This window comes from Nannospalax galili, unplaced genomic scaffold, assembly GCF_000622305.1.
Source record: "Nannospalax galili isolate Female #2095 unplaced genomic scaffold, S.galili_v1.0 scaffold1359, whole genome shotgun sequence".
Classification (NCBI taxonomy): Eukaryota; Metazoa; Chordata; class Mammalia; order Rodentia; family Spalacidae; genus Nannospalax; species Nannospalax galili.
The window spans coordinates 225,565-248,264 of NW_008342089.1; the positions used below are offsets into that span (position 1 = coordinate 225,565).

The window sequence follows — 22,700 nt, forward strand, 5'->3', positions numbered from 1 at the left end:
AAAAAGTGTAAATAAAATGAACATGTATGAAGCTTTTACTATTATTCCTAAGCAATCGAATGTGTCAACTTTTTTTTTTTTTTGATACAGGGTCTCCTTGTTGCCCCAGCTGGCCTGGAACTCATTATATAGACCAGTCTGGCCTTGAACTCACAGAGATCTGCCTGCCTCTGCCTCCCACGTGCTGGGACTAAAGGCCATGTGCCACCACACCCAGCAGAATGTGTCAATTTTTATGATGGGGGATTAGGAAGGTGAGCCTGAACCATGGCATGGAGGTCAGAGGACAACTTCTGGGAGCCAGGTTTCTTCTTCCAGTATAAGTCCTGGGAATTGAACGCAGGTTGTCATGTTCGCATGACAAGAAACTTCACCCACTGAGCCAACTTGCTGGCCCTAGAGATGATTTAAAGTGTGTGAGCGGATGTGTTGTGGGTTATATGCAGATGCTCCTCCATTTTATATAAGTGACCTGAGCATCCATCTTGGTATCTTTGGGGAGAGGGGCTGGAACCAATCTTCTGTAGATACTGAGGGATGATGCTAATGTCTTATAAGAAACCCTAGCGTGTTACCTAACCTCTTCCACCATAGGAGGGACTATCTGTGAGGAAGTAGGCCCTCACCAAACACCAAATCTGCTAGTACCTTCATCTCAGATTTCCCAGTCTCCAGAATTATAAATAATAAATTTATTTAAAATGCATAAGTCACTCAGGTTGCCATAGCAACCTGTATTTACTAAAGCAACTCGTGCAGAAACTTGGGGTGATATAGAATTAATTACCTGATATTCTAAGGAGTCAGTGTCATAGAATACACCTAGACCCCTCTAGGGAGACCTCCAGGGAGACTACAGGGCAGCCTGCTGAGCTGTCCGTGGCAGTTTTCCACCCATCTGGAACAGCAGTTCTCATCTAGGGATGATGTGGCCCTGTCCTGAGACAGTTTGAGTTGTCATAACTGGGTGTGTGTGGTGGGGTTGTTATTGCATCAAGGGTATATAATGTGGGAACAGCTCTATGCAACAAGGAATTTCATCTCAGATGCCGGTACTGCCAAGTTCTGGTCTCAAGAATATGGAGCGTTAAGACTAGAATAAGGGATCTCAGGTTTTGCTTCAACCAGCCTTTTCCTAGAGTAGAGAAGGACCTCACAGAAGTCAGGAGCAGATACTACAAGCCACCCTCCTGCCTTCCCACCAAGTGGCCAAACTGCTGAGCCCCCAAAGACATTGTGACTGAAGCAAAGTGGGGGCAGGTGGGGTGCTTGCCTCTGCCCAGGGGTGCCTTAGATGAAGTCTGGCCTATCTCTGAGCCATGGGTCTCCATTTGCATGGTATAGCATCATGAAGAACCACAGGAGTTTGTTGTGTGTGCCCCCACTGGGTGCTGAGGGCCTCCTGACCCACTCCACTGAATGGGTCCATAAGTGTGGCTCTCCTCTTTAATCTTGGACTGGCAGGTACACAGCATAGGAGGGTGGGCAGGGCCATAGGAGTTCTGGGGAAGGGGTCAGGGGCAAGCCAACACCCAATTCCTACAGTCATTCATCTCCCAAGCTGGCAAGCTGGTCCCTGTCTTTTTTAAGTCCCAGGTTGATCTCACAGCAAGAGATCCAAGTCCTATATTAAACCCCCAGCTCCCTCCAGCAGGGGCATGACAGACAGTGGGCCAGATCTTGGCCATAGGCCAGACTGTTTTAGTATCCTGAAGCCTTTCCAGCCTTCCTCCAGTCAGACACTGCGTACACACAGGGCCCCTCCTGGGACACAGCCTGGACCACGTTCAGGAAAATGAACCTCTGGGTCTGTTTCTGGCCTCGGTCCTGTAGCCCCTTCTGCACTTCCTGGAGAAGAGAGAAGAATCTCTGTCAGGAGTGGGTTGGGGGAAAGGACTCAGTTTCCTTCCAGAAGGGAGTGGCCTGGACTGGAAATGAGAAAACAGACCTAAGAAGGCAAGACTGGGGAAAGGAGAGTCTGAGGACCCAAGGCAATGGAAGACTGTGGATTGGGTGGGTGCTGGTCCCAGAACATGAAGTCTACAGCCTGAAAATATCAGAGGGACTTAAAGGGGACAGTGCAGACTTCAAGACTATGCAAGGAAGAGATCACTCAGAACAAAAAGCCCTTGAAAACTAAGTTCATTTTGTTCCTGGGTCCACGTCACCAAGACTTCTGAAGACAAATCTGAGGGGATCTAGAGGCTTCCATGGAGAAGGTAACTTTAGAGGACTTAGGCTGAGAAGCCCCCAGTTTTGAGTCTTTTGAAAGCAAAACCTTCTAGGAGTCTGGGGACCCTGTGGGACATCGAGGAGGACAAAGTACTGGACACTAGGTATCAGGCCCACCAACTTGAATACTGTCACACACCATACAGGACTACAACTGTGACACAGAGATGAGTATTTAAGACCTCAGACACTCAGAAATGCAGTAGTTGAACTCCTTGGGGCTTGAAGTTGTGAGTTTAGGGCCTGTGAAGATTTGTCTGGAAGGAACCAAAGTTCCAGGTCCCATTTTTTCAGAATATCCACGTATCAAGCCAGGTGTGGTGGAGCATAGCTATACTCCAATACTCTGGAGAAAGAGGCAGGAGATTGTGGATTTATGTCCAGCCTAAGTTACATAGAAAGTCTAAGGCCAGCCTAAGCAAACTCCTGTCTCAAAAACAAACAAATAAATGCATGTAACCAAGGGAACTAGAACCCTAAAGGTACTAGTGGTCCCAGAGTGGGAGACACTCAAGATAGGGAGCCCTAATCAGTCATCATTTGGGTCTACGGCACTAAATCTGTGAACTTTGAGGCAGAAACCAAGGTAGGCCCCTAGCACTGAAGTGCTGGTTTCTAAGATGTTAAGTACCCTGTTCTGGGGCATGATGCAGTTTATCGGGTTATAAAGGGACAAAAATCCTAAGACCTGTGCTGCTTTAGCCCCTTGTTTCCATATACTATTTTAGATGAATGGGCAAGAACTTTGTCTACCAGGGCTCAGTATTCCAGAAATATCTGGGTATGGAGATGTCTCTGCAGTCCTTAGGATCAGGGCCTCCTACCTGAGCTCATCAGGTAGCACCATGTGACCTAACCCACTTGTAGGAAGAGATACCTGGAGCCCTTCCTTTGGGCTCTAAAATCTATTGTGCCTAATGTACAAATTGCTCAATTGCCTTAGCATTAAAGCCCGAGTTCCTCAGTGCTAAGCCAAAGCTAAACGTCCATCCTCAGAGGCTCCATTTCTCAGAATTCGGTGGCCAAATTCCAAGAGCCTCTTCATCTCCGTCATAGCTTTGCCTGTGAAGATCCTTGGAGACTCAAGGTCTCTAACCTAGGGTTTATGATTTTTCTCCATGGGAAACCCTGGATCTAACACTCTAATTCCCCAAAGGAACTGAGGATCTTGGCTACGTGTGGGCACTGGATTCCATTAATCCCAGTTCCAGACTCTTGTCTGTTGAATTCTCAGAGCCTAAAGTCTTCAGAGTGCCAAGGCTTGAGAACGGATATTTTCAGAAAAAGATCTTTAGTTAAGAGCCAAGGAACAAAGCTCAAAGAGTAAGGGCTTAAAAGAATGTGTCCTGGATTTTGCGTCCTCCAGACCTAAGTTCCCTGGACCTGGTGATCTGAGAGAGCACTTGAGGTCACAGGAGGGCCCTACATAAATGCTAAAATGCCAAGAATTTGCTCCCAATGGGCTGAATCCTGAGTGTCAGGGCCTGAACATGGAGAGTCTCAGCACTGCAGATGCTCCTCAGCTTATGGTAGAGCAACATTCCAATAAGCCACCATAGTTTGGAAATATTGTAAGTCAAAATGCATTGAAGGTATCTAACTTAGCTAACATCAGTGCTTAGCCCAGCCTGCCTTAAATGTGCAGAGCATTTACTTTAGCCTACACTTGGGCATAGTCATCTAAGTCAAAGATTATCATAAGTGCTGAGTGTTCCACACGCAGTTTATAGAGCACTGTCTTGGTGAAAAATAGAATCATTAGCCAGGCATGATGGCATGCCTTTAATCTCAGCACTTGGGAGGACAAAGCAGGGGGATCTTTGTGAATTTGAGGCCAGCCTGGTCTACATAGCAAGTCCCAGGCCAGCCAGGACTACATAGTGAAACCTATCTCAAAAAACAAAAAACAAAACTCCAAGCAAAAAAGCCCGAAACAACAACAACCACAACCAAAAAAGCCCAACTAGAATCATTGTATGAATAATCACCATTAATATACAATATACATCAAAGTATGGTTTTGTGGCTGGGTGTTGGCTCAGCAGTTAAGAGCACTGATTGTTCTTGCAGAGAATCCGAGTTTGGTTTCCAGAACCTACATGGTAGCTAACAACTGTCAGTAATTCCAGTTCCAAGGGATCTGATACCCTCTTCTGGTCCCACAGGCATTGTATGACATGGGTGCACTTACATACATGCAGGCAAAAATCTCATACTGAATTACTGAATGCATATGGCTTTTTAATATTTTATTTATTTATTTATTTATTATTTATTTAATTTATTTTTGGTCTTTTTGAGACAAGGTCTCCCCGTAGCCCCAGCTAGCCTAGAACTCGCTATGCAGACCAGGCTGGCCTTGAACTCACAGAGATCTGTCTGCCTTTGCCTGGGACCCAAGTGCTGGGATTATAGGCATGTATGGCATTCTTTCTCTTTTTTTTGTGCATTCTTTTTTTTAAGGCAAAAATATACTTTTTATTATACTACGTAGCTTTAAGTGATATGAGTTATAAATTATGTGACATATACAAACTTTGTTGATTCAAAATTTATTAAATTGCTCAAATATCAAAGTTTCTTAACACTTTTTCTAGTTGAATGTCCAAGTAATTGCTAGTAGTAAAGATTCATATTTGAAATTAAATATTAAATATTGTTAAATTTTTGGGGGCATAAGACCCTTATTGTATAAAAAATATATAAAGAAATGTAAGGAATTGAAATAATTTGGGGTTTTTTGTTTGTTTTTTGTTTGTTTTTTAAATTATTTATTTAATAACCACACAATCAGAAGAAGCATTTCATTACAGCAGCTTTGACATATTCAATAACTATTTCCAGAGCTAAGATGCATCTCCTTCCAAATTGGCTGTAAATTTTTAGGTTTATTAGGTTATTAGTAAGGGAGAAAGGGGGAAAATGGGGACACCTTAAGTGGGAAAACTATGATGGAGGGGTGAGACAGTGCAAGAGATAAACAATGCCTAGCTAGTTTTGAAAACCAGAGGGAACCATATTACTCCTACAACCTACTGACAAATTATACATAGCAGATCAAGAAATATATGTCTAGGTAAGGTTTATCTGAGAACAACGGGTCTTTGCCCAAGATTTATCTTCATGACACACAGTAATTAAAAGTACCAGACGGGTGGAACTAACCTTCTTGGGTGTTTTTGTGCATTCTAAGAATGCACTCTACCATTGAGCCACATCCCCAGCCCTGCCTATATGGCTTTTGTGCCATTGGAAAATAGAAAATTCCTTAAGTCCAACTATTTTGAGTCAAGGACCATCTGAATATGCCCCTTTTCCTTAAAGGCTCCCCAGTGTATGATCTTTAGAATTCCACACGGCCTTAAAAAAGTGACTGTGGGATCGAGAGATGCAGCTTTGAGAACCATAGCTAGTTGAAATGATCCAGGGCATCAAATTTGTGGCCTCAAAAAGCTGCCTAACTTGTTTTTAAAAAATTTATGATATATTTATTGTATTTCTACACACACACACACACACACACACACACACACACACGTACGCACGCACGCACACACGTGCGCGCAGGTACCTATGGAGGCCAGAAGAGGGTGTCAGATTCCCTGGAGCTGGCATTACAGGTGGTTTGGGCCTCCAGACATGGGTGCTGGGAGCAGAACTCAGGTCCTCTGGAAGAGGAGCAAACACTCTGATCCATCTCTCTAGCCCCAAATCTGCTAGTCTTTAAATGGGCTCTAGCAAAGGGCATTCCTTAGCCTCAGAAACTCCAAGAAAGCTAACCATCTCCCTGGGGAGGAAGGCACCAGTCAAGAGAATTCAGCCCCTGGCCCTACACCCGAGGTTTAGTAGGGGAACCACAATGTTTGGAAGAACTAACAACAGTCTTCAATGCTCCAGAACAAAAATCCACAGGAAAAAAATGATCTCTTTCATGAATAAACTCTTAAATATGAGTTTTAAACTACACAAGAAAACAAATCATTGCAAAAGAGAATCTGACTGGCCACAGCCAGAAAAGCTAACTTCCTGGAAATGGAAAAAAAAGACCAAGGTTTTAAAGTCCTCAACTTGAGCCAGGCATGGTAGTGCATGCCTTTAATCCCAGCACTCGGGAGGTGAGAGGCAGGCAGGTCTCTGAACTGGAGGTCTGGTCTACATAGTGAGTTCCAGGCCAGGGAAATCCTGTCTCAAAACAAACAAACAAACAAACAAACACAAACAACAAAACATTTAAAGTCTTCAGCCTGGGAGAAATTCAGACAACACCGAACTCTCTGACTTGATGGCCATGGGACAGACCTCATACAGTCCCCACTGAGCTTGTCCGTTCCTCATAGCCTCTGGAGATGAAGTGTGCCTGCCTGGGACATATAACAACTGAGATCCTCCCAGGCCACATTGCACAGCATGGAGCTGAGTGAAGGTGGTGTAGATTGAGACCTCAGCCTCACCTGGCTGAACTTGGGCTCATACTCCACATGGCCCTTGCTATTGACATGTAGGATGGGGGCTGCAATGGCCTCTGTCAGGTTAAAGCCAAGCCACAGCTTATTCATGATAGTCTGGAAGAAAGAAAAGGACACAGGGAAGGGGGGGTACTGACTATTCCACCCCAACACTCCCACCTCCACCCCTGAGTTTCCCAGAGAGGGAACATTCTAGCCAGGAACTCCCACTCACCTGGACCACAGCAGAGATGATGAGTTCCCCCCCAGCCCCACCAATCACCAGCTTTGATCCCTGAGCTTTGTTGATCATGATGGAGGGTACCATGGATGATGGTGGCCGCTCTCCTGGAACTGAGGGCAACAAGTATCATCCACAGCCTCTAAGAGTACCACACACCCCGCTTTCATTCACTGCTAAGCCAACAGTAGCTCAGTGATGGGGGTGATCCACTCAGGGGTGGCACCTGACTGCCCACCATCCCTCCTCCCCTCAGGGGGTGCTATAGAAGCTGGGCCAGAGGCCTTTCTCTCACCAGGTGGGGGTGTAACAGTGGAGCCCGCTGTGTGTCTCCAGCATAAGTCCAGTAGTTCATTATTAAGGAGGATGCCTGTTTGTGGTGAGTACACCATTGCTCCAAACCTGCAGATATGGAAGGTAGAGTGTGGGCTTGGGGGCTTGGCTCCCATCAACACAGGGGTCCAACCTTGCAAGATCCTGTTATAGCTGTCCGCCAGCATGCTGGAGCTCAGCACCACAAAGGACCCTCAAATATCCCCTTCAGCCCCTATCAGGACACCTTTTAAAGTAAGACCTATCCCAGGCAAGACTTGGATTGGGGCCACTCAGCAGCAGCTTTTTCTCTGCAAGGATGTCCCTGGTGCTAGATCCTTTTTAACAAACAAGGGGAAAGGAAAAGCAAAAGTAAGATTCTGCCTGCTTAGGGTCAAGCAACGGGAGGCTGTGGGTATAAACCAATTTGGGGCAGAGGGGACTTAAGTCTCAGAAGCAAAGAGAGGGGTCAGTCCATCCGCCCTTTCCCTGGTCTCACGCACGGTGTGTTGATGGTGCTGGTGGCTGCTACAGCACTGCCATCCTCACCCAGCACAGACACGTGGGAGGTGCCCATTCTGTTGCCCCAGACACCAGCTAGATTGTAGTGGTTGAGCTGGTGGTCACCACGACCATCAATCTGCTGGCGGATATGCTGAGCCAGAGCGTCCCCCAGTAGGTCCTGGGAGGTGTTCTGGAATGAACAGGCAAGTGGCAGGTTAGTGAAGGGATGAGTTCCCTTCTCAGGTGGGGTCCTCAGAGCAGAGGATAGGATGAGCTCATCTCCCTTGGGGGACCTTCTCTCTAGTCTATCCCAGAAAGGCTTCTTAGGCCCAGGCTATGTGCAGATCCTGGCCCCTATACCTGCCAATTCAGAGTCGCTTCTAGTCCCTGGGACCACTGCCAGGCTATCCCTCCTAGAACTACAAAGAAATTCCTCCAACTTTCCCATGCCAGGCCAGACCTTCCCTCTATGCTGTGTTCTGGGGGCAGGGAGGAAGAGGTCTCCCTTCAGCCCCAAGGAGTCTTACCTGGGTCCCCGGGTGACTGCGAGGGTCCCACAGCCGCCACCTCTGCCCTAGTGCAAACTTGAGTGTCTCTACGAGGTGGTGGTACATGTTCACTTTCCCTTCAGGCTGGGCCACCATCTCCACAGAGAAATTGAACCCTGGGGAAGTAGTAGAGTATGGAGGGAGTCACCCTGTGTAGTGGAGTGGATATTTGCCCCCCTCCGAAAGATTTATTCATTTCCTTTTACGCAGAATCCATGCATATTGTTTTATAGAACGCAAGAATGAATATTACTTTATATGGCAAAATATGTTAAGGATTTTGAGAGGCGGCAATTGCCCTGGATAATGTAGATGGACCTTAAATGTGATCACATGTATCTTTATAAGTCAGACACAAAGGGAAGGAGAGGCTAACATAAAAGTCCCCTCTTACTTGTGGTCTGACTTTCCACAGTTTCAATTACCTGCAGTCAATTATAGTATGACAATATTAAATGGAAATTTCCAGAATAAACAATTTATAAGTTTTAAGTATATGTCATTCTGAATAGCACAATTATATCTCATGCCATTTACTCCATCACAGCAAGGATGTGAATCGTCCCACTGTTTAATGTATCCACACTGTATATGCTGCCTGCTCATTCATCACTTGCTAGTCATCTCATTTGTTTTTGTAGCACTGGGAATAGTGCTCAGGGCCTTGCATGTGCTAGACATGCCCTCTACCACTGAGCCTTTATTAATCATCAAAATGATTGGATCAACTGTCACCATATTGGAGTATTTGCATTAAGGTAACATCCATTTTACTTAATAGTGACTGTGAAGCCAAAGAGTACTGCTATGGTTTCCATCTGGAATGGCGCCCGAAGGTCGTGTATCTTGACTCTCAGTTTGGCACTACTGGGGAGGTGGAAACTTTAAGAGTGGGGCCTGGTGGGATGGTTTGGGTGATTGGAAGCATGTGGCTGAATGGGGCATGTGGGATATCAGGCTCTTCCCTTTCTTTTACTTCCCAGTAGCCTTCAGATGAGGAGCTTCCTCTACCACATCCTGCCAGGATAGCTGTCTTCACCACAGGCCAGAAGCAATGGAGCCAAACAATCGCAGACTGACACCTCCAAAACCGTGAGACAAATAGACTCTTTCTCTTCATAAGCTGGTTTTTATCCCCAGTATGTGTTACAGTAGTGGAAAGCTACCAACACAAGTGCTGGTGCTGGTGATTTGAATATGCCAAAGTGAAGCCACGAAGTGCTTCCTTTAGCTGAAAAGGTTGCTGTCTTATGGTTCTTAATTTATAGATTAAACTTTATCACAGGTTCAGACCTGGGAAAGAATATAGTATGTGTAAGGTTTAATATTATCTGTACTGATAGTCAGATTCTGGACTGATGCAGCCAGAGGCAAGGGAAGCCAGCAGCCCCCAGAAGCTGGAAGAAGCAAGGAAAGGCTTTCTCCGAGAGTCTCCAGAAGGAATGTGTCCTGTGGAGAGCTTCATTGGGGACTTCTCCCTTCTAGAAGATTGAGGCCTTGGGCAGTCCCGGTAGGCTGTGCCTCAGCCCTGACTGCAGACACCTTGACAGGCAGCTCACAACTTGCAGAGCCGTCTGCTCCTGCGCCCAGGGACCAGGTCATGTACTAAGGGAAAGGATGCCAGTTCCTTCAGCAAAACCAGATATGGGCCAATTCCTGAGACAAAGGACAACTCTAAAATGTTCCAGCCAGGCCACCATCCACAGTCCTGGACAGTCTTGGTGTCATACATCTCTTAACCTAGTTTATACAGGAAAAGACAATAGTATATGCTATGGTCAAAATATTCCTTGGGTGTTTCCAAGGGTCCACTGTGATTGTAGCCTTGAGCCCCAGGGTGTCAGTATTAGGAGTGGCTGAACCTTTAAAGGGTGAGACCTAATAAGAGGTCTTTAGGTCACTGGGGGTGTGCTGATGGAAGGTGGTTCACATGTGACTCTTTGGTAGTTCTCACAAGAGGCCTATTATATTAGGAACCAAGGTTGGCTGACCAGCTTTCTGCTTCCTGGCTTGAGAAGTAACACACTCCTCCCATTGCTGTCTGCCATCTGCCCTCTACCATGGAGTCCCTCATCAGTGCCGAACCTCAGAAGGTACTGTATCCTCGAACCTCTAAACTGAACTAAGTAAATCTTCTTAGTGATTAAATTTGGGTTTTTTTTTCTATTTATTTATTTATTTATTTATTTAGCAGCACTGTGGCTCAAATCCAAGGCCTCATGAGGGCACTTTACCACTCAGCTATACATCCAGTCTTAAAACTTTTCTTGATAAGTAGCCATGTTAGACATTTTGTTATAATGATGGAAAGCTAACGTACTACCTAAAGTCATGGACTAGCTGGGAGCTCGGTTCTCGGTAGGGCAGTGCTGGAGGGCAGTGAGAAAGCCTGGGAAGGTCTTACCTCTCAGCACGTTGAGAATGAAGCTAAGAATGGCACCCCCTGCTGGTGGCGGTGGTGAGTACAGGGTGTAGTTTCCCAGTGGCATCTCCAGAGGGTCCACCACCTCAGGCTGGAAGGCAGCCAGGTCCTCAACAGTCAGCTGGCTCCCTGGGATAAGAGGTGAGAGCTCTGAGTACAGATGGGGATTGCCAAAGAGGTAAAGAAGGGCTGTTACTGGTCTCAGGGGTTCCTCTTGCCTGCTAGCTATGCAGTTAAAGAGGTGATGGTGGGTCTGTGGGCAGTGACATGGGGTAGGTAGACAGATCAGAGGAAGGCGAGTGAGAGGGAGGAAGAGGAAAGTGCTGGACTCAGTCACCCAGGCCTGCTGTAGCCTCTTCACTGGCTGACTTTCAAAAGCTCTGCTCCTCGAGGTTCTTGACCACAAAGGCCCCAAGCCTGACAGTGGCTAGGCTGGGTTGAGTGGGCTTCTGTCCTATCTGAGTCCCCGGAGCAGCCAGCAGTCAGTTCAGAAGAGCCTGGAGAAAGGCCTGCCCTCTTTCCCCAGTCCTCAGAACTTGGCACTTTCTCTGGCTGGATAGGTATTAGTGTGCCAATGTGTCTAACCTTCCTTGGCAATGTCCTCCACCAGCATGTGGCCCAGCCTCCCTGTGTAGAATGCCTCTGCGCCCTCAGTGGCCACAGTTTCCAGGGTGTTGGCCAGTGCAGGCCATGGCAATGGATCTTGAGGTCTCAGAGTTTCTGTCCCTTTAAAGAAAAGCTGCCTGGTGGGAGAGGGAGAGAGCAACCTCAGGTTGGTGCCAGATCCCAGAGAACCAGATTCCTGCTGAGCTCTGGAGGTATCCTCGAGACTCTTCTGGGGGAACAGCCCTGGCCCCAGCACCAAACCCTTTGGTGACTGGCTCTCTAAAGGCAAGTGTAGCTGACGCCACCCACCTCACTCTTAGCCCTGGAATCTGTCCAGAGAGGTCTGTGTCTACCGGGGCTATCTCTCTACCCACTGACAGGATCTGTCAGTGAGCCAGCAGGGCAGGCAAGACAGTAGCCAAAGGCAGAATCCCTACCACCCTGAAGAGGAGGAGAAGGAAGCAAGCCCCTAGCCCAAGCTGGGGTTCTGACATGAGGCAGAAAAGCTATGGCTTTGGCATCTTAGGGTTAACTCTCCATACTAAGGAAAGGCTGAAGTAGAGCTGGACTGTGGCTAGACTCAGGTCAGATGTGGCCTTGAGGACTAGCCTGTGGTTCTTACCTCAGGGTTGATGCGTACAAGGAGGGCCTCAGGAAGCTGTTGTTGAGAAACTGGCTGAGGATGAAAGGCACACGGAAGCCCTCTCGGAGCAGGGTGATGGTGGGCTGGAAAAGCTGTGCCCAGGGCAGGCGTCCGTGGCGGCGGTGGGCCATGGCATAGCCACGGAGCTCCCCAGGAACCCCGATCCACTGGGCCCCTGTGCGACATGCACCTGCTTTCAGCCCCATTTGGCCTCCCAGCTTCTGGAGCCCATGTCTCTCCCTACACAGACCTCCTGTGGCTCCCCACTGCCTTTTGTACAATGTCCACATAGAAAGCCCACCAACGGGCACTGGTTCATTGCAACAGGCAGAACCAGGCTTAGGCCACCCTCCTCAGCCCACTCTGAACTCAGATAACCTGTCCCCACATCCCTGTCGTACCAACACATCTCTGCTAAGCTCTGCCAGCCTGGCCCGCTTCTTGGATAACTACCCCCATACTCAGAGAGAGAGACGCTCCCAGGAAGAACTCATAAACCCCAGCAGGTTAGGGGCTCCACATTCTCCCCATACCCAGCTGCTATTCCCAATCCCAGGATGTCACAACTTGTTTAGGAGGTACAGTGCCCATCTGGGTGTTCTGGACAGCCCTGTGGCTGGAGAGGTTGAGTGGAGCAGAGAATTCCTTCTAAGACCTTACCTGTGCCCAGTGGCAGGGCCTTTTCACACTGGTCCAGCAGGCCCCGGACATGGCTGGCTGGCACTGTCTCCCGAGCATTAATGACTTCCACCTTCCCTGGAGTTGGGGGAAAGTAAGCAACAGCCCCAACCTATTCTAGGCCTCAGTTTCCATCTCTGTGATTAACCCTTGGGATAGGACCTACCACCAGGGCTTTGGGGGCAGAAGCAAAGGGGGCCAGGCAAGGAGTCCCAAGAGTAACCAGGAAGGAGCAGGGAAAAGAATCCTGAGGGAGTGTCCAGTGACTGAAGATAGGGCTATCACACGGGGCCCACCTGTTGTTGCGTTGTAGACGGTAAAGATGACCCCTCCTCCCAGGCCCATGCTCTGAGGGTTAACGACACCAGTGCAGACCAGGGCTGCGATGGCAGCATCCACAGGCGAGCCCTGCTTCTGGAGGATGGCTCTAGGGGACATGATGTAGAATCAGGGGCCTGACTTTCCTACTCTCCTCTCTTCTGGGGTTCATTTGGCCAGCACTCACTGGGGAATAGTGACAAATTGATGGTCCATCTGTTGGCACTAGGGGAGAGAACACACTGAGCTGCACCCTCAAATCCAGCTACTCAGTAGTCCATTACACCCAACAGATGGCAAAGTGTGGTGCCATGTGCATGTCCCTGTGCCTTATATAAAGTGTTTCTCAGTTTACAAAGTGATTCTGCTGCATCCTTAGGGGCGCCCAGCAGCACTGGCTCATGCAGCAAGCAGAATCAGACCCAGGCCATCCCATGGCATCCACTCTGAGACTCCACTATCCAGGCTGGCCTTCGGTAAGTAACCCCAGGATCCTGCCACCAAGGTGCAGGCTTGGACTGAGGAGTCCCACATCTTTTTCTGGGGCCCCAAGTCTATGACAGTGCTCTTGGGCTTCAGGCTCCTCATCTGCCCAAGAGGCAGGCCCTTCAACTCCAAAGTGTTGAGGAGACTGGCCTGTGCTACAGTGGCTGCTGTGTTAGAAACAGCCCTGCACATCTCACCAAGGGCTGGCCCTTCCTGCACACCCAAGGACCCTCCCCAGTACCTCAAGAACCTAGTACTTCATTTCCAGTTACCAATGAGGCACTGTAGAGGCACAGAAGGAATGGAGCTAGGTCTCCTCCTCCCCTTCATGGAGCCTCAGACCCCAGCACCTTCCCTTAACTCAGTTGCCTGTGATCCAACCAGTCCATCCTGGCCTCCACCTCATCCCAGTTCTTGAGCCCTGTATCCCAGTTGCAGCCCAAACATCAGTATATATGGGAACCCCATGCACATATGTAATTTTGGAATGAGAAAGAGACTCGAAAGCAAGAAGCACAAACAATACAAGACTACTACATTCAGGCATAAGTGCACATTCTTAACAAGAACAAAGCACCATCAACAACGTCAGGTGAAACACTGCAGGTGAAGGAACAACACTAAATTCCCATTAGAGACAAGGTCCCATTAGAGACAAGGCCTCAGAGCTGCATCGTGCCTGCTGACTGCAACTCTGTCAACTGCTTCCTCCACCTTCACCTCAGGCTTTTCTTTCATCTTCCTGATTCCCTAATGTTGGATCCCTGGTCCATGGTTGAGCCCATCCAGGTTCACGGCAAGATATATAGACTGTGTACTTGTGGCTTTGCAATTTTATTTCTAAAGAAGGCCTCTTCCCTAAACCGAAGACACTTACATGCAGCCATCTACAAGATACAACCCTCTCCACCCTCCCCGCCTGGGTGTCTAAGAAGCACTGTACACTGACCACGACCTAAATTGCACTTTTTATTTCCATCCCATCTGTACCACATCTGTACCCCATCAGATTCGTGTTTTTGTGTTCAAAGTCTTAGAAAATGCCATAAGGATTTGTCATTTTAGTCCCTAAACCTTGGAGCCATCCTTGCTGGTCAGTCTCTTCCACATCTTTATCCATTCTACCAGTGAGTCACATGGGAGGTATTCCACACCCACCATCCTGGTCCGTACTGCCAGTTACTCTTATCTGGATTCTTGTAGTGGCATACCTGCCCACCTCCTCTGCCTAGTTACTTGGACATTCCAAAGAAATGACCTAGTAAATGGCCACGGCTATACCATTACTAAACAATTTAGACCAAACCTCCCACAGAAAACTAGAAAAGCCAGGCAAATAAGAAACATCTGCTAGTTGCGTTCAGAACTACTTTTCCTTCAGGAAGATTGCTGATCTCATATGGATGGCTGAGAGGCAGAACCGTCCCTTAGATGGCTAGGGAAAGGCATGGTTCACGTGCCCCATGCTCCAAGATGGGTCCTCATTCTAGATGCAATAGCCAGAATTATACCAGGCCTCATAGCACTGGAGCCCAGCTGCAAATATCTGCAATCATCTAGTTACTCAATTTGAATGAAGATCTCAGAATTTTAGAACTCTAAGGCCTTAAATTATTTGCAAAAATTATTTTTTATTAATTTATTATTTATTTGATTACTATTTTGGGTTTTGGTTTTGATGGGTGTTGTTGTTGTTGTTGTTGTTGTTTAGACAGGGTCCAGGCTGGCCTCCCTCAAATTTGTGATGATCCTCTTGCTTCAGCTGTCTGAGTGCCGTGATTACAGGCGTGAGCCATGATGTCCAGTCCCAAAATTATTTTGGATAATTGTTATGTATGCCCTCCAATTCTTGATGAAAAATAACCAAGATAGCAAGGAAGTATAACAGAAGGAGGAAAACTCAGTAACGTACAGACAGTTTTCTTAAAAGACCCCAGGACCGTTTTATTGTATTCTTTCATTTTGTTTAGAAAGGATCTTACTATATAGCCCAAACTGGCCTCAAACTCATGATTCTCCTGCCTTGGCCTCCTAAGTGCCAGGATTATAGGTGTGAACCACCAGGCCCAGGAACAAAATTCCAAATAACTGCATTTCAGATGTAAAAGAAAAAATTAAGAATTTCAGGTTGAGGCCAGTTGTGGTGCATACCTTTAATACTGGCACTCAACAGGCAGAAGCAGGCAGATCTCTGTGAGTTCAAGGTCATCCTGGTCTTCAAAGTGAGTTCCAGGTCATCCAGGGATACATAGTGGGTTCCTGTCTTTAAAAAAAATTCGGATCTGCAGGATGGGTCAGTGAGTAAAAGCCCAATGATCTGAATTCAATCCCTGGACCTCATGCAAAAGAGTAGATATGGTTGGGTGGATGTGGAATCTGAGCATTCCTACAGTGAGATAGGAGGAGAATCACCAGGAAGCTCCCGAGCCATCTAGCCTGGAGCAGGCAGAGTGGTAAAAATAAGAGACCCTTCCTCAGAAACAGGGTAGAAGATGAGAACCAACCCTGAAAGCTGTCCTCTGACCTCCACATATGGCAGTGGCCTGCACATGTCCACACTCAAACACATACACACAACAAAATAAATAAATAAATTTATTTTTTAAATAAGAATTTTATCAGTGTTCTGGCAACTATGAAAAGCTGGAATTAGAAACTCAATGCTAATGGCAGGTTAGACATAAACATGGAAAGAAATTAGTGAACTGAGATATACTTCAATACAAACTATATAAATTGAAACAGTTGGGCAGTAGTGGTGCACATCTGCAGTCTGCCTTATTCAAGGCAGGAATATCACTTGTGTCCAGGAACTTGAGGCCAGCCTCAAGACTCCTATCCCAAAACAGAAATGGAAATAAAACAAAAATCAAAAAAGAGGGGCCCACCAAGATGGTTCAGTGGGCAGAGGCTCCCGTATCTGAATTAGGCCTGTGCCTGAGTTAGATCACACAGGTCACAGAAAGAACTGACTCCCAAGAATTGCCCTCTGACCCCCACAGGTGGGCTATGACATATGTGCCTACACACACACACACACACACACACACACACACACACACACCAAACAAGCAAAAACAGAGGAGAAAAGAGATGAAATTCTTCTAAAATTAAATTTTAAAAAAGGAATTAAGCCATAGATTGAAGAGCCACTGAAACAGGTCAGTGTCAAACTGCTCAAAGCCGTAGACAAATGTTTTGCTATTGATGATGCAATTGGGACTTTTTGACAGGATATCTCTAGCCTAGGCTGGAGCTGGACTTGTGATCCTCCTGCCTTAGCTTCCCTCAGATGGGGCTACAGGCCTAGGCCACCAGGCCTGGCTTCTTTTCCACACTTTTATTGCACTTCCCTAGGGAGTCCTAAATTTTTCCATTTGTGACCTCTTTTCACCTGAGAAATTTTTGTGGGACTCTAAGTATATAAATCAAATATTTACTGATAATACATAATAAAGATATTTATTTTAAAATAATTCTTTAATATTCATACAATTTTACATTTTTTTCTTGATTTTTTTAACTGTATGAGCATGAGTGTTTTGCTCCATGTATGCAAGTACACCACACGCATGCAATGCCCACAGAGGCCAAAAGAGGGTGTTGGATCCCCTTTAACTGTAGTTAATGGATGGTTGTTAGCCACCACGTGGGTGCTGGGAACTGAACCTAGGTGTTCTGGGTGCTCTTTCTGGGTGCTCTGCAAGAGCAGCCAGTGCTCTTAACTACTGAGCTATCTCTCCAGCCTCCTTTATTCTTGATCTTTTGAGACAGATTGTTACACAGTCCATGCTGACACTGAACTCACTATGTAACTGGAGATGACCTTGAACTCCTGATCCTCTGGTCTCCACCTTCATAGTGCTGGGATCACACGTCTTTGTGCCACCACACCTGGTTAATTTTATTAGTTCTTAAAGATTAAAAAAAAATTGCAGGGGCTGGAGAGATGGCTCAGCAGTTAAGAACACTGGTTGTTCTTGCAGAAGACCCAGTTTTGAATCCCAGCACCTACTTGGCAGCTGACAACTGTCCGTAACTCCAGTTCCAGGGGATCTAACAGCTTCTTCTGTCCTCTGCAGGCATTGCACGACACGGGTGCACTTACCTACACACAGGTCAATCTCTGTGAGTTCGAGGCTCTGTCTCAAAAAGACAAAAAAACCCACAAAAAACAACCCCACCAAATTTGCATACTAAGGACACAGATATGATTATTTATTTATATTTTTCACTGTAAATTGTAACTCTTTTTTGAATTAAATTTTTGAATTATTGAATTTTTGTGCATTTCATACAAAATATCTTAATCATCTTTATACTCCCTCCCCCATCTGCACCCTTCCCATAGCCCCTCTTCACAAGATTTCCTGCATTCTGTCATGTATGTTAAGGCCTATTGAGTCAAGTCTCTGTACCCAGAAGCCCCTCTGCTTATTTATTTTTACATAAAGAATTAAATCTTTGCTGAATATTTGATACTGCTGGACACAGAGCGTCCTCAATGTTTTTTAGAGTTAATTAATATTTTGGTTTTATAATTGTCAAAGCTGGAAATGCCCTTTGCATAAATATGTAGTAGGGAATGGCAGAAGTATGTTAAAGGACATTTCAGAATTTGTTGGAAATTCTTTCCTAACCAGAAAGCAAAAATTCACTTAACAGTCTTTTAATGAATTGAAACCGCAATTTTTGAAAACCAAACATTCTCACATTCAAGCACTACATGTTGAGGATCGGTGGGAAAATATAAAAATCTTTATGTGATTAAGCCATTATGTTTCTGTAAAAACAGAAAAATTTATATTTATAGGAAAAACACTGCAATTCATAATGTTCAGGGGTCTGGAGTCTGAGCTGCGGAGGTGTTTCAGGAGTGTTGCTTGTGTTTTGCCGCACAGTAATATGCACATTGCAAGGCAGGCATGCCGTGTGTTCAGAGCCAAGGCTGAATGAAGGAGCAGGAGGCCACACCAGTGAGCGCTTCCAGAAGCACCTCGGATTCAGTGCACATTTAATGTTAAAATAATTTTTGGTTGTTGCACATTCAAAACTCTTTTACAGTTGTCAAGTTTTAGCCCCTGCCCCATATTGAGTTACTCAGCCCCATACAGGGTCACAATTTAAGAAGCTGGGTTCTATATTAACATCAGTTCTAAAAACACTAAAACCAAAACCAGGTATCATGGCACATGATTATCTCAGCATTCAGAGGCTGATCCAGGAGGATTGCTGTGATTTCAGAGCCAGCCTGGACTACACAGTGACTACCAGGTAAGCCAGGGCTATATAGCAAAATCCTTCCCGAAACATCCAAAAAATCCCATAACATATCAACAACAAAACACTGAAAATAGAAGCCAAGCTGGGCATGGTGGCCCACATCTTTAATCCCATCACCTGGGAGGCAGAGGCAGGTGGATCTGTGTGAGTTCAAGGCCAGCCTAGCCTACAAAGTGAATTCCAGGCCAGCTGGGGCTACAGGGAGACCCTGTCTCAAAAAGACAAAAAAATAAAAATAAATAAAAATAAAAATGGAAGCCAAGTATGATGGTACACGCCTGTAATCCCAGTATTTAGGGAGCTGAATCAGGAGGATCACAAATTAAAGACCAGTTACATAGTGAAACCTCATCTCAAAAAATGAACAAATAACAACAACAAAAAGCCAAATACTAAAACACAGGGACACATATATGCATACACATATTAGAATCCCAGAAACAATAGTATGTATTCACAAAGAGGAGTATTTCGTTACTTTCCAGGTCCTTGCATTAGAAAGAGCAGAAGTGTTAGTGGATGTTTGGCTTTGATGATGCAACTTTCAATCTAAAACAACTGCATTTTAAATGACTGCAAAGACCCATATATGCAAGACTTAGTCTCCCAACAGAAGCCCTACTGGGTGATTGTTGGAACTTTACCGGTAGGGTCTTGTGAGAGACTTTTAGGTCAAGAGAAAATGTGCCCTCAAAGGACATTTTGAGATCTCAGTCTCTCCCTTCTCTCGCATTCCTGTCTGCTTTCTGGCTATGAGGTGAGTGAGCAGTTCTGCTGGCCCACACACCCCACCATCACGTACTGTCTCCTTATAGGCCCAACAAGGTCAACCAATCATGAGCTGAAACTGCCAATTGTGAGCCAAGTAAACCTTTTTTCTTTGTAAATGATTATTTCAGGTAATTGCTGCAGTATTGGAAACCTGACTGGCACAATAATCTACTGTAATTTTTTTTTGAGGGAGGGGTCTCGTGTAATCATGGTTGGTCTCAAGATCACTATAGGATGGCTTTGAAATTCTAATCCTCCTAAGTGCTGGAATTACAGGCATGTACCACCATTTATAGCTCATATGGTTTGGGGGATCAAACCCAGGACTTCTTGTGTATTAGGTAAGCACTCTACCAACTGAGCTACCCATACCCCGGCCTCGTAATCTTTTAAAATACTAGCATAGACTTCACGTCATCCAGTGAGCCATCTCTCCAACCCAGAACTGATGAGGTTAAGAGCACTGGCTGCTCTTGCACAGGACTTGAGTTAGATTACCAGTATCCACATGGTGGCTAACAACTGTCTATAACTGCAGTTCCAAGTGATCTGATGCTGTCTTCTGACTTTCTTGGGCATTGCACCACACAGGTGCACTTACATGCACACAATACACTCATACACATAAAATAAAGTATGGGAAAAAAATTTAAGTAACTGATGAAAAATATACAAACACTAACTGTATTAATATATTAATTTCATGATTGGAGATAAAGCTCAGTGGACATAGCACCTGCCTAGTTTGTGTGAGGCCTTGGGTTTCATCCCTATGACCACATATACACAAAAATAAAAAATATATTATTAATTTGAAATGAAGTAGTTTTTAAGAATAAAAGTATGATTAAAGATATCAAGAGACACATTGCAGAAGATAAAAGGTTACTCGCAACTTCCACTATAATTCATAAAGGAAAACCAAAGCATTAGGCTATATGTAGGCAGAGAGAGATTTATTTTAAGGAACCAGCTCGTACATCTGTGAGGCCTACCAGGTTTGAAATCTGGAGGGTGGGTCTGCAGTCTGTGAAGTCAGGTAAGAGTTGACATTGCAGTCTTGAGCTGTGTGCAGGCTGAAGAGCTGGCCGAAACTCGGGCAGGATTTCTATGTCACTGTCTTGAGACAGTATTCTCCCCAAACCCAGACAACCTCAGAGTTGTTGTGTTGTTGTTGCTGTTCTTGTTCATAAAGCCCTTGGCTGTACTGCGGAGGGTCCTCCGCTCTACTTGAAGTCAACTGATTACAAATATTAGCCACATCTGCAAAATGCCCTCAAAGCAATACCTAGACTAGTACAGATGATGGCTAGGTTCGTAATTTTCTAACTTTATGATGAAGCAAAAGGGTTACATTCAGTAGAAACCGTACTTTGGGTTTTGACTGTGGCTTTTTCCCAGGGCTAGCAATATTGGATATAATATTTTCACATGATGTCGAGTGGCAGCAGCAAGCTGCAGCTCAGTCAGCCACTGAGAAGACGACCACAAAGAAGACCTCTAGTCCTCTAGACCTCCAGTCTTCTAGAGTGCGCTGTACTGCAAGCGAGAGGGTGGGTAAACGCAAACGCAATCCTGCATCAGCCTCCAGAGTGCTGGGATTATAGGCATGAGCCACCATGCCCAGCTCTAAATGTGTTTTTCACTTATGATATTTTCAATTCATGGTGGCTTATCAGCACATGCCTCACCATGAATGAGGCACATTTGTATTTTACCAAACTAATGACATCCGTTAGCCCAATCAACTTGACACATAAAATTAACCACCCAAAAGAGCCAACAGAAGATAGTCAAAAAAGAAAACCTAGGGGCACTGTATCTTGTACATCTAACATTATAATTATATATAATACATAGCACAATACATTAGCATACTGCATCAACATCCTGAGTGCTGGGATTACAGAGTGTACCCTCTGCCAGTCTACAGAAATAGAGATTCTCAAAAGAATGAGGTGTAATGGTGCATACTTATATTTCCAGCACACAAGAGGCTAAGGCAGAAGAACTGTGAGTTTGAGGCCAGCTTGGGCTATATAGCAAGACCCTGTCTCAAAAACCTAAGGAAGAGAGGAAGGAAGGAAGGAAGGAAGGAAGGAAGGAAGGAAGGAAGCTGGGCTCTTTTCTGGGCTCCAGAACCATGTCTGGTCGTCGTGGGCAGGCATGAGTACCGGCCATCTCTCTACAAGCTTCCTGGAGGGATCCTTTTACCTTGGGAGTTTGAAGGTGGCCAAGGGTACAAAAGAGAATCTGAAAGTCCTTCCCGCACACTGAGGACCACATCCATCTGATGGATTTGTGTCCTTCATTCCTGACAGGGTCTGGCATGTAGAGGTTCTCAGGGAAGGAGGGAAGGAAGGAAGGAGGGAAGGAGGAGGAAGGAGGGAGGGAGGGGAGGAGGAGGAAGGAAGGAGGGAGGGAAGGGGGAGGAAGAAGGAAGGAAGGAGGAGGAGGAGGAAGGAAGGAAGGAAGGAAGGAAGGAAGGAAGGAAGGAAGGGTGAATGGGTGGGGTTTTTTTAATGGGAGAAAAGGGCCAAGGAGATCACTCATTCAAGAAAATGCCACACAAGCAAGAAGACCCGAGTTCAACCCCTAGCACCCAGGCATGGTGGCACACGCCTATCATTCCGGCGCTGGGGAGGCAGAGACAGGAGGATCCCTGTGGCTTGCTGAGCAGCTCATCTAATCAAGTCAATGATCTCCAGGTTCAGTGGGAAACTGTTTCTAAAAGTAAGGTGAAGAGCAATTAAGGAAGACACTCAGTGTTGACCTCTGACTTCCATGTGCATGCAAACACACACGTATATGCACACATCCACACCCAAATGCACACACATTCAAACACATAGACATACCTGCACATAGAATAAAAAAATAAAGGGGAAAAAATTAGAAACATATATAAATGATTTCCTTTAAAGCAGTGGGGCTCGAAAGATGGCTCAGTCAGTTAAAGTGTTTGCCATGCAAGTGTGAACACCTGTCCTTGGATCACCAGCACTCACACTAGAAGCTGGGCATAGGGGCTGGAGAGGTGACTCAGCGGTTAGGAGCACTGACTGCTCTTGGGGAGGACCTGGGTTTGTTTTCCAGGACCCACATGGTGGCTAGCAACCATCCATAACTCCAGAGGATCTGATTTCCTCTTCTGGTCTCTGTGAGCACTGCACGTACATGGTGTACTTACATATATGCAGTCAAAATACTC

At 46.0% G+C, this 22,700-nt stretch overlaps 1 protein-coding gene across 1 annotated transcript in view; it reads right to left on the minus strand.

Annotated features, from left to right (window-relative positions):
* Window positions 1-218: 218 nt before the first annotated feature.
* Ggt5 (gamma-glutamyltransferase 5) overlaps window positions 219-22,700 on the minus strand; it is a 30,670-nt gene continuing 8,188 nt past the window's right edge. Inside the window, exons 2-12 of the mRNA XM_008837878.2 lie at window positions 12,928-13,058; window positions 12,614-12,709; window positions 11,933-12,128; window positions 11,290-11,447; window positions 10,687-10,833; window positions 8,262-8,398; window positions 7,734-7,924; window positions 7,214-7,320; window positions 6,913-7,031; window positions 6,684-6,794; window positions 219-1,848 (exon numbers count right to left, since the gene is read on the minus strand). Of these exons, the coding sequence (XP_008836100.1) occupies window positions 1,702-1,848; window positions 6,684-6,794; window positions 6,913-7,031; window positions 7,214-7,320; window positions 7,734-7,924; window positions 8,262-8,398; window positions 10,687-10,833; window positions 11,290-11,447; window positions 11,933-12,128; window positions 12,614-12,709; window positions 12,928-13,058 (1,540 nt within the window). The 3' untranslated portion in view covers window positions 219-1,701. The remainder of the gene's footprint in view (window positions 1,849-6,683; window positions 6,795-6,912; window positions 7,032-7,213; window positions 7,321-7,733; window positions 7,925-8,261; window positions 8,399-10,686; window positions 10,834-11,289; window positions 11,448-11,932; window positions 12,129-12,613; window positions 12,710-12,927; window positions 13,059-22,700) is intronic.